This window comes from Schistocerca americana, chromosome 2 (assembly GCF_021461395.2).
Source record: "Schistocerca americana isolate TAMUIC-IGC-003095 chromosome 2, iqSchAmer2.1, whole genome shotgun sequence".
NCBI lineage: Eukaryota > Metazoa > Arthropoda > Insecta > Orthoptera > Acrididae > Schistocerca > Schistocerca americana.
Window position 1 is genome coordinate 211939992 of NC_060120.1, and position 12641 is coordinate 211952632.

General features: G+C 37.7%; 1 protein-coding gene across 5 annotated transcripts in view; it reads left to right on the forward strand.

Moving 5' to 3' along the window:
• Positions 1-10770, forward strand: part of LOC124595023 (Fanconi anemia group A protein-like) — a 230631-nt gene extending 219861 nt beyond the window's left edge. For all 5 annotated transcript variants that reach the window (XM_047133578.1, XM_047133575.1, XM_047133577.1 and 2 more), the window contains exon 24: positions 10336-10770. In XM_047133578.1, coding sequence (XP_046989534.1) covers positions 10336-10650 — 315 coding nt within the window. In that variant the 3' untranslated portion in view covers positions 10651-10770. The remainder of the gene's footprint in view (positions 1-10335) is intronic.
• Positions 10771-12641: the final 1871 nt, after the last annotated feature.

Consider the following 12641-nt stretch of genomic DNA (forward strand, 5'->3'; position numbering starts at 1 on the left):
AGCTCTGGTTTGTAACAATCTGCCCTTTGTCTAAATCACTTATGCCAGTTGATTTCCCCATTTGCAGGTTGTATTGTTGCTAGAAAGATTCCCCATTTGTCTTTGGCCCACTTCTATGCTTTTCTTACCCTGTGTCAATAGTGCCACCAGGTGGCATTCAGTCTCATGGTGGACATTGGTCTTAATGTTTTGTTCATCAATGTATAATTTTGGTAAATCAAACCAGCTGATGATGAGGGAATTTGAGTAGAAAATGAGATACTAGAAGTGACAGAGAAACTTCATAATTTCATCACAGACAAAGGGAGAGTCAGTTGGCTACAAATAATCTGTTGTTGTTGTGGTCTTCAGTCCAGAGACTGGTTTGATGCAGCTCTCCATGCTACTCTATCCTGAGCAAGCTTCATCATCTCCCAGTAACTACTGCAGCCTACATCCTTCTGAATCTGCTTAGTGTATTCATCTCTTGGTCTCCCTCTACGATCTTTACCCTCCACGCTGCCCTCCAATACTAAATTGGTGATCCCTTGATGCCTCAGAACATGTCCTACCAACCGATTCCTTCTTCTAGTCAAGTTGTGCCACAAATTTCTCTTCTCCCAAATTCTAGTCAATACCTCCTCATTAGTTATGTGATCTACCCATCTAATCTTCAGCATTCTTCTGTAGCACCACATTTCGAAAGCTTCTATTCTCTTCTTGTCCAAACTATTTATTGTCCATGTTTCACTTCCATACATGGCTGCACTCCATACATATACTTTCAGAAATGACTTCCTAACACTTAAATTTGTGCTCAATGTTAGCAAATTTCTCTTCTTCAGAAACGCTTTCCTTGCCATTGCCAGTCTGCATTTCATATCCTCTCTACTTCGACCATTATCAGTTATTTTGCTCCCCAAATAGCAAAACTTCTTTAGTACTTTAAGTGTCTCATTTCCTAATCTAATTCCCTCAGCATCATCCAACTTAATTTGACTACCTTCCATTATCTTCGTTTTGCTTTTGTTGATATTCATCTTATATCCTCCTTTCAAGACACTGTCCATTCCATTCAACTGCTCTTTCAGGTCCTTTGCTGTCTCTGACAGAAATACAATGTCATCAGTGAACCTCAAAGTTTTTGTATCTTCTCCATGGATTTTAATACCTACTCCGAATTTTTCTTTTGTTTCCTTTACTGCTTGCTCAATATACAGATTGAATAAGATCGGGGATAGGCTACAGCACTGTCTCACTCCCTTCCCAACCACTGCTTCCCTTTCATGTCCCTCGACTCTTACAACTGCCTTCTGGTTTCTGTACAAATTGTAAATAGCCTTTTGCTCCCTGTATTTTACCCCTTCCACCTTCAGAATTCGAAAGAGAGTATTCCAGTCAACATTGTCAAAAGCTTTCTCTAAGTCAACAAATGCTAGAAACATAGGTTTTCCTCTCCTTAATCTATCTTCTAAGATAAGTCGTAGGATCAGTATTGCCTCGCGTGTTCCAATATTTTTATGGAATCCAAACTGATCTTCCCTGAGGTCGGCTTCTACCAGTTTTTCCATTCGTCTGTCAAGAATTTGTGTTAGTATTTGGCAGCCGTGACTTATTAAACTGATAGTTCGGTAATTTTCACATCTGTCAACACCTGCTTTCTTTAGGATTGGAATTATTATATTCTTCTTGAAGTCTGAGGGTATTTCGCCTGTCTCATACATCTTGCTCACCAGATGGTAGAATTTTGTCAGGACTGGCTCTCCCAAGGCTGTCAGTAGTTCTAATGGAATGTTGTCTACTCCCGGAGTCTTGTTTCAACTTACGTCTCTCAGTGCTCTGTCAAACTCTTCAGACAGTATCATAGCTCCCATTTCATTTGCATCTACATCCCCTTCCATTTCCATAATATTGTCCTCAAGTACATCGCCCTTGTATAGACCCTCTATATACTCCGTCCACCTTTCTGCTTTCCCTTCTTTGCTTAGAACTGGGTTTCCATCCAAGCTCTTGATACTCATAAAAGTGGGTCTCTTTTCTCCAAAGGTCTCTTTAATTTTCCTGTGGGCAGTATCTATGTTACCCTAGTGAGATAAGCCTCTACATCCTTACATTTGTCCTTAAGCCATCCCTGTGTAGCCATTTTGCATTTCCTGTCGATCTCATTTTTTAGACGTTTGTATTCCTTTTTGTCTGCTTCATTTACTGTGGATTTTTATATTTTCTCCTTTCATCAATTAAATTCAATATTTCTTCTGTTACCCAAGGATTTCTGTTAGCCCTCGTCTTTTTACCTACTTGATTTTCTGCTGCCTTCACTTCATCCCTCAAAGCTACCCATTCTTCTTCTACTGTATTTCTTTCCCCCATTCCTGTCAATCATTCCCTTTATGCTCTCCCTGAAAGACTGTACAACCTCTGGTTTAGTCAGTTTATCCAGGTCCCATCTCCTTAAATTACCACCTTTTTGCAGTTTCTTCAGTTTTAATCTACAGTTCATAACCAATAGATTGTGGTCAGAGTCCACATCTGCCCCTGGAAATGTCTTACAATGTAAAACCTGGTTCCTAAATCTCTGTCTTACCATTATATAATCTATCTGACACCTTCTAGTATCTCCAGGCTTCTTCCATGTATACGACCTTCTTTTATGATTCTTGAACCAAGTGTTAGCTATGATTAAGTTATGCTCTGTGCAAAATTCTACCAGGCGGCTTCCTCTTTCATTTCATCCCCCCAATCCATATTCACGTACTATGTTTCCTTCTCTCCCTTTTCCTACTGTCGAATTCCAGTCACCCATGACTATTAAATTTTCGTCTCCCTTCACTATCTGAATAATTTCTTTTATGTCATCATACATTTCATCAGTCTCTTCGTCATCTGCAGAGCTAGTTGGCATATAAACTTGTACTACTGTAGTAGGTGTGGGCTTCGTGTCTATCTTGGCCACAATAATGTGTTCACTATCTGTTTTTAGTAGCTTACCTGCACTCCTATTTTCCTATTCATTATTGAACCCACTCCAGCATTTCCTCTATTTGATTTTGTATTTATAACCCTGTATTCACCGGGCCAGAAGTCTTGTTCCTCCTGCCACCGAACTTCACTAATTCCCACTATATCTAACTTTAACCTCTAGTATTTAATAATGTGAAGGCCATTTTGATGAATATTTTCTATGAAACTACAATCAGCTGTTTACTATCTGTAATAAAGCAAACCAAATCTAAAAACAAAAAGCAGTGGCAGTTCGCCTACGCCTACCTCTGGGAAGTGCTATGTGTTTTTAAAAAATAAAACTGATTTTCCACTTCCCAGAATTTCAAATTTAAAGAGATGTTCCTCAGGTTCATTCCACTGTCACACTTAGTGATGTGTCACATTTGATGGAAGTTAAGGAAAATGCATTTTCTGACATAAAGTGTGTGTGTGTGTGTGTGTGTGTGTGTGTGTGTGTGTGTGTGTGTGTGTGTGTGTGTGTGTATGTTTTTGTCTTTTGATACAATGAAAATCAGTAGAGGTGTGACATTTGATGAAGTGGAGGCTCATATTGTAGATATTCAAATGACAGTGGCGTTGCTCAATGTTGTTTATAGTGTTGTTGCAGTCGTTTCATATCTTGGGCCATAAAATCAATGTGTCTGGTACAAAATGCGCATTGATCTCGCGAATTACTGTTTCCTAAGGGTCTTTTCAGATGTCCTATACTTGTACAAATTACTTTGCAACCACTTTGTTGATGATGTCATAAAGCTTTCCAAAGAGAAATAATTACAAAAGTGACGCTCAACAAGCTGCTATCATTAGATAGTGTTGGAATTAAAATGTGCCACAAACTACCACAGTTTCACCTCATTGTTAAAATTAATGCCAATGTATATATATAGCCTTGCAACCTTTTTCAAATACTACTGCTCAAGCAATTCGTTATCTGTTGCCAGAAGAAGAGCAACCAGCAGACATCTTTCATCTTGTTAATGGCTCATTTGACATTCTGAATTCTTGCAGAATAATTGACAAAAAGACATTAGCGATTGCTTATGGCACTAATGAACAACTCCAGTGAATTATTCTTGATAAAGTGTATTTTTTATGTTAAAAATGTAGGCTGGCAACAAAGCAACTATTGACATTTGAGAAAGGATTGCTAACATCAATCAATTATTTATTTGTCCTTCGCTCTGACCTTCTGTCACTTGGCGTTAAGTGTGTTTTGATAAGATGACTGAACCAGGATTGCCTCAAAATATTATCATCACAGATCAGAGACATTGGTCATTTCTAACAACCTCCTCCAAATGAAGTGAAACATCACTTGCGTATGTTGCTTCTTGGAAAGTACACCCAAGACATTCGACTGTCAAACACTTCATCTGTAAGACTGGAAGATGACCAACAATAGTTTCTGTCATCGAGTTTGCTTTGTGGAATTTTGCCTGATATGTGTGAAGCAATGGCCATGCTAGATGGGAAAGCAGAGATACAAAAGTTTCAGTTATGAGGCTGCTGCACCATCTGCTGTGACGGTATGTGTTGGAACACTAAGCATAAGGTTTTAGATATGTAGCGGGTTATATTGCACATCATGCTGTAAAATATGACAACACAGTGGGATCACCATTGAATGAACTACTTTGCTCTCCACTAATGTTCCTCTCAAAATATTGGATGGAGAGAATTTATTATATCACAAGGTGATTTGTTAGTGCCGTCCAACAAGTGGATGCGACACAGCTCAGAATCTGAGCTCCTGCTCAGTGAGGCTAATGGAACCAACACTGTCAAAATATTTCTAAGAGATTAGTCGATATGATGTCCCACAAGGATGGTCCCCTCCTGTAATTGATTTACTAAAGACATTACAGGACACTTGAAAAACTGTGATGTTTATTGATATACTGGTATACTGATAAAGGGGCCAAGCAGATCCATACAAGATTCAACGAGGCGAATATTGTAACAGGCATACAGCTGGTTGACCACAACCAGGTTAAGAGTTAATGTTACAAAAATTCACGTGATGGAGTTACATACAAATAAAAAGTCTTACGGGTACGATAAGTAGAGATCAATAGGCACACTTGAAATATGCCTCCATATGTGAAATCCATAAGCTTCCCAATGGAGAGTGAAGTGAGGTGGTAGTTCAGGTCACCTGCTCTTCACTCTTGTAATTTATCAGAATGTTTCATCTGGGGAATATAAATTCCAGTTAATGTTTAGGTTCATGTTTTTGCACCATATAGACAGCTGATAGTGTTCACAGATAAAAAGAGAAGCCAATAAGTTTAAGATGAAAAGTAGTTACCTTTTTTCCAAAGTAGCTGCCTTCCAAATAATATATATAATATCCTGATTTATAATACATTTAAATTATTAGAATAAGAAGGACCACATGTTATCTAGAAGTAATTCCAGTGAGTGTATTACCCTAGTTATGATCAGTTAGAATATTTTACAGAAGTAGCCCGCAGTGGTTGTTTCTGTCTGTTACTGAATTCTTTATCCCTGTAGGTTCTCCTTCATGACAGTGTGTACAGAATACAGTTTATGAATGCTTGTCACTCATTAAGGTTGGCAGCCCTGCAGCCAGGTGGACGCGTGTGTACAAAGCTCTCACTAAGCGATTAATATTGAAATAAGAGCTAATTTAGTTAATATTACGTTTTAGACTAGTGCATTTATTTTCTATCTAATCTATCTATTGAAGGTTTCGCTTTTCTAAGCATAATTACATTGAAAAGGAAGTATTTTGTAAATGTCGGCAGTTGCGAGTTTGTTTACATACTTAGGCGTAAATTTCGTACGAGCGTCGATATTTGTTTTTGACTAGACTTAGCGCTTCAAAGTTAAATTAATTCATGTCTCTCATCCAGAATTTGTGTGGTTAATTAAAAGTTTCTGAAATAGGTTTATAAGTTTGTTTACATTAGTGTTTAATTACGTATCAGTACGGGTTACAAAACTATTGTGTTGTTGAAGTTATTTTCTGCTTTTGTGTTATGTTTTACTATCAAACCATGTGTGACAAGTGTGGAGGTTGCCATAGAAAATTGAAAGAGGGGGTATTCTGTATAGACTATAGGTTGTGGTGTCATTGGGGTGAGTGCAGTGGAGAGGAAACGAGGGTAGATAATGAGGCTCTTCCATGGCAGTGTAGGTTATGTAGAATGGACAGAAAAATCGCAGAACAGGATGCAAAGATTTGTGCCCTTAAGGCTGAATTAGAAATTGTGAATTTGGAATTATGTAAGCTAAGGGAGGAAAAGGACTCTGGACGCTGGGAAAAGGTAGCAAGCAAAGGGCGAAAAAGGGAAACAATTGATAAAACTTCTGAAATTCAGTTAGTAAATGGGTTGCTATCTGAAGTAGTGGAGGAAGGGCCTCATTCAGATGTAGTTGAATGTATGCTGAAGCAGAATACTAGCTTTTCTGCTTATAGGTAGCAGTCATGGGAGGGGTGTGGGCCAACAGCTTCAGGAGAAATTAGGGACAGAGTACCAGGTCACAAGTTTCGTGAAACCAAGTGCCAGCCTGACCCAGGTGACAGGCAAGGACTTTGATAAGGAAGATCAGGTAATTATAGTTGGGGGAGCAGGAAACGGCCTGGCTATGAATCCAAGATATAGTAGTAGGAGGGACCTGGATAAAATAGGAGTAGAAACTGGGCACACGAATGTGGGGTTTGTGGAGGTCTTTCAGCGCAATGATCAGCCATGGTTAAACACTGCTGTGAGGTGTGTTAACACTGAGCTGAACAGGATGCTCCAGACACCGGCAAAGTCTCACATGAGTGTTTTTCCAGTTGATGCTATTGGTAGGTGGGGTTACACTACACATGGCCTGCACCTTAATAGGAAGGGTAAAGATAAGTAAGCTTCTCTGTTAGCAGATACTGTAAGGGGGGACATAGTCACACAAGGGTGATCCCTGTGGTTATTGGGACCAGGCAGACAGGTTTATAAGGTTAAAACCAAATTCCAGACAGACAACAAACAAGGAAAATAGAAGAAAAGAAACTTCATGCAGAGCAAATAGGGATAAAGCTAAGGGTGGTATCAACTTAATTCACCAAAATATCGGGGGAATAAAAAATACAGTAGATGAGTTGATAATGTGTTTAGATGATCTCCAAATTAAGAATGAGATTGATATACTTTATCTGTCTGAGCATCATGTAACTGTGGGGATGGAAAATGTCAGTATAAATGGGTATAATTTAGTATCTTACACTTGTAGATCTAGTATTGATAAAAGAGGAGTTGCCATTTTCATAAAACAAGGGTATAAATACTGAACTGTTGAAGTAAGCAAATTTTGGGTTGATCAGCACTTTGAGGTTTGTGCATGTGAGCTTCAGCTAGATAATGTTGTGCTGATATTAGCAACAGTGTACAAGTCTCCACTAGGAGATTGGGAGCTATTCATTAAAAAGTTTGACTCCCTATTATGCTGTCTGTCAGACAAAAAGAAGAAGTTACTAATTTGTGGTGATTTCAGTGTTAACTTTCTAAGCAATTCTGATAGGAAAAGTGAACTAGAAGTGTTGTTAACAACATATAACTTAGAATCAGTGATCTATTTCCCTACACGTATAGCTCAGGACAGTAGTACTCTAATAGATACTGTATTTGTACAGCAAGAGGATGTAGAACGAACACATGCTTTCCCTGTGGTAAATGGATTATCTGACCATGATGCACAACTGATTAACTTACAAAACCTAACAGGGTGTACACTTCAGAAACCATTAAGTAAAAGTGTGAGGGTGCTCAACCCGGTATCTGTAGATCACTTCAGAGAAAGTTTAGGAAATGTAAACTGGGAAGATGTATACAATGAGCCAAATGCTAATGATAAATGCAGCATATTTCTTGATAAATTTATATCCCTTTTTGAACATTGTTTTCCAAAGAAAATTACTAAATGTAACACCACAAACTTTTCAAAGAAACCTGGATTACTACAGGTATTAAAGTGTCTTCAGAAAGAAAAAGAAAACTGTATGAGACTGCAAGAACTAGTAAAGATCCAGAATTAGTTTTACACTATAAAAATTATTGTAACATACTGAGAAAAGTTGTAAGGAAATCAAGAAATATGTATGTTAGAGAAGAAATTAACAACTCCAGCAATAAAATCAAATCAATATGGAATGTTGTTAGAAGCGAGACAGGAAAAGTAACCACTGGGGTAGGTAGTATTACTGTTAAAGAGTACACAGGTAGCCAATGTATTTAACAATCACTTCTTAAGTATAGGAGAAACAATTGGTGAGAATAGTTCAAAAGAAAAAGCCAGGCAGTACATGGAAGAGTCAGTTTTGAAAAATTTTAGTCAGATTAAGTTTCATCTAACAACCTCTTGTGAAATAAGGAAATTTATTAAATCTTTGAAAAATAAATGTTCTGTTGGAGTAGATGACATCTCTAACAATTTATTAAAACAATGTGGAGCAATTACAGCTGATGTTTTGAGTCACATATGTAATGCATCACTGACTCAGGGTATTTTTCCAGACAGTTTAAAATATGCCATTGTCAGGCCTCTCTACAAAAAGGGGGGAACCACAGATGTCAATAATTACCGGCCAGTATCCTTGCTTACAACATTTTCAAAAATCTTTGAGAAAATAATGTACTCATGAGTGGTTAGCCGTCTCAACAGTAATGGGATACTTAGTAAATCACAGTTCGGATTTCAGAAATGCTGTTCCACTGAGACAGCAATATACAATTTCATTGTCCACATAAAAGTGTCTTTAAATAGTAAAATGTCATCAGTAGGAATATTCTGTGACTTATCCAAAGCATTTGATTGTGTGAACCATGACATTATGTTAGAGAAATTACAATCTGTGATATAAATGGAACAGCACATGAGTGGTTTAAGTCATATCTACAGAACAGGAAGCAAAAAGTCTCTTTATATGCTTCAGGTGATTTAAAGGAGTTTGCCACTTCATCTAACTGGGGTGAAATTACATTAGAGTAAAAGAAAGTCTGATAGAAAATGATACCAATAAGGTCTTTGGAAAAGTTATTCATTGGTTTTCTGCAAATGGGCTTGCTCTGAACTTTGAAAAAACACAGTACATCCAATTTTCTGCTGCAAAAAGTATAATTCCTTCGATAAACATAACACATCAAAAGAAGTCAGTAGCCAGGGTAGAGCATACTAAGTTTTTGGGTGTACATATAGATGAGAATCTTAATTGGAAAATTCATATTTTGGATCTCCTAAAGCGACTAGGTTCAGCAACTTTTGCTATCAGAATATTTGCCAATTTTGAAGATGTAGAAATTAGTAAGCTAACATACTTTGCATACTTCCACTCTCTGATATCATACGGAATAATATCCCAACACTGAAGCAAAAGGTATTCACTGCTCAGAAGAAAGTTGTTAGAATAATGTGTGGGGTTCATAATCGCACATTTTGTAGGCATCTGTTTAAAAAGTTAGGAATTCTTACAACTTCTTCACAGTACATTTACTCAGTAATGAAATTTTTTCTCAACAACATGGACCAGTTTAAAATCTACAGTGACATTCATGATTACAATACCAGAAAAAAGAAAGACCTACACTATCCTTTACTTAACCTATCTTTGGCACAGATAGGGGTAAAATATGGTGCTATAAAACTTTTTGATAAATTACCAGATGAAAAAAAATCTCTAACAGACAGCAGTAATAGTTTCAAAAACAAATTGAAATCATACCTCCTTGACAACTCCATCTATACCATAGATGAATTCTTGAATATGACTAAATAAATCTGGAGATATAATACATGCATTGTGTGCCATTTAAGAGAGTGGGATAGATAACAGAAATGTTTCGATTTAACACTATAATGTAAACAAAAAAACTTGTTTCCTATGTGCATTTCTTGTGCATTTCACACGTTCCACATCATAACAGTTTTTCCGTGCTATTGATCAGTGGAACACATAACTAACTAACTAACTTTGTATTGTTTTCTGCTGTATAGCTTTCGCTGCGTCTCCACGTATTTATTCTGTTTTTGTATTTTGTGATTCATCTGTGATTTGGTATCTAATCTCTTTTCAAAAGTGTTAATTTTGCGAATACTTGACCCTATTTTGCTGTGTGGCAAGGTCAGATTTATGTCTTTTATTGTGTGATTGTGGTGTTATTATTGGTGCAACATTGTTGTGTTTGTTTCTACAGTACAAATCATTATTGCAATAAGATACCGTAAAGTCCACATACATATTATGTGTTTTTAGAGTAGACTGTTTATTAATGTTTGTTTCATTCTTCTGTTCCAACCATACTTTGTCTGTATTGTTAATATTAGTAACATCTTCATTTGTTTTGTTCACAGCATTTGACAGCTGTAGCAGGTGTAGTGCTATTTGCCCGAGAATCTGTTTTGAGTCGCATTTTAAAAACCACTGATACAGCTGGTTTGTTGTGCCGTGGACTGCTATCTTGCCTACAGTGGTGGACGGCGGACGTGTTTACATATTCAACTGATGCAGAATTTGTTTGTAGACGAACATTTGTTAATCCAGTAGTGGTCTCAAGAGTTTCAGGGTTTACTCATAAGTTAGTTACAAAAATATCCAAAAAGTTCAATATCACTGTACCTGGTTCATACTTTTCACGTGTTAGAAATCCTCAAGGTGAGACACTGTAAATTAAGTGTCTTCAAAATGAAAACAAGTTTATTTTCTTATGAAGTATTAGTTTTTTTAATTGTTCATTGTTTCCTTAACATGATGAAATGAGTAAATAGTGAATCATTGTTTGCATTCAATTCAGAAGTTGCTATTATTTTATCTATTTTGCCACACATTTGTCACCTAAAGAGGACATACAGAGAGAGGATGCTGCCCCCACATTGTGCACTCTCTTATCATAGTTATTAGATATCAGGGCGTCATTCAGCCTCCAGGGTTCTTCCCGCTGTCACTAGGTCTGCTAATACACAAGTACTTCTTAGTTCTAGTAAGCAGTAGAGAAATACCGTGACTAGGGTGATAGAAGGATCACCTCCCTTTCCTGGTACTTCCTCTTGCAGCCAGAACAACTTTTGAAGATACCACCTCCAGCTGTCTCAACTCCAAGCAGGCCATTTAGCCCTGATAAACACATGCAGAAGGTGTGCTGAGTACCATTGCAACTTTACCACCAAGAATGGCTTTGGGTTACACCATCACTGTACCCATCTAGACATGGCCGATGCAGACATTAACAATGAAAGGAAACAAGCATGCTGAATGGAGGAGGTGGCCTTCTCACTTGCTCAGGGGGAAGTCGAGCTCTTCATGAACAGCAACTTCTTCTTTATTAATCAAGGTCTGGTCCCTCTCTTCCCTCATTGGACTCTTGAAATTGTTTAGTGCCAGTATAGGAAGCCTGCTCATGCTGCCATCCAGAGGATCCAGAATGAGGAAAGTTGCCTTCAGAGGGGTCCGACCCTCCACCAGTTCTGCTGCAAATAGTTGATCACCCTTTTCTCAAATAAATTGCACAAAATGATGATGTGGTTAGGATAGCATTTCAGTCATTAGTCACTTAAAATCAGCTGCCGACAGAACATCTTTGCATTTCTGTCATATCCCATGGCGGCTGCTGCCAACAGTGTCCCAAGTAACATGTAAGTGAAGGGGCCTTTACACATTCAGTAATACTGTCAATCTGTCAATATAATGACTGCCTGAGGATGCATAGTGACATTGACAGTGTTAGAAATATTGACGAGCAGCATTGATGACCCCACAAGTATTCTCAATATTGTCAATAAGTAGTACGTCTGTGAGGTCCAGCACTGACGGTTTGACAGTATTCACCTTTCAGATGTTTTCAGAGCTTCATGAACCAGTCACACAGTGTTAGTGTGTACTGTTTATGTTTTCAATTCCTCTTTGAGCATAACATCTTTGGGATACAATTTTTCAAGTATTCTTCTAACCAAAAACAGTTTTAATAGGTCTGTGCAGTTGTAGTCATATTTGGCACTTTACAGTGGTCAATGGAGGATTCACTATGACATTGCTTTCTTTATTAATTTGGAAATGTTGGAGACTTGGCATGTATATGGAATGGCTGCAAAATAAATGTCAGCCTCAGCATATTATCACAAAAAGGGAAAAAAGTATTTTATGTTAATTACCTGAATATAAAACTGCAGGAGAGATAAAATTACGTCACAGGTTTCAATAAAATGTGGGAACTATATGTAAAGCAAAGCCACTGACAGATTTCTACGGTGTACAGTCTTTGTCCCATTGCACGGGGAGATGGTAAGGTCTATGCTTCTTGCTACTGTGTAGGTATAATGAAAATGAAATGCCATTATAGTGTGTCATTTCTGTATTATACTGTACCCTATACCATATAGGACTTTACTGGTGATCCTCGATGAATGTGAATTGCGACAAATATGTCTTCAACTGGATATTGCACAACAACTCAGCCAATGTGCAGCCACTGAGCATCACAGATGCATCATACAGTGCTCCACAATTAACCTTCCAATGAAGAGCTCTAGTAAAAAATGAATCAACAGACAATATTAGTTCCAAACAATGTATCCTACCATTGACTTATTGTGTGACTTTGACATTACCACCCTTTCGCATGTGGTACATACCGAACATTTACCATGTGACCTCTTGTACACGC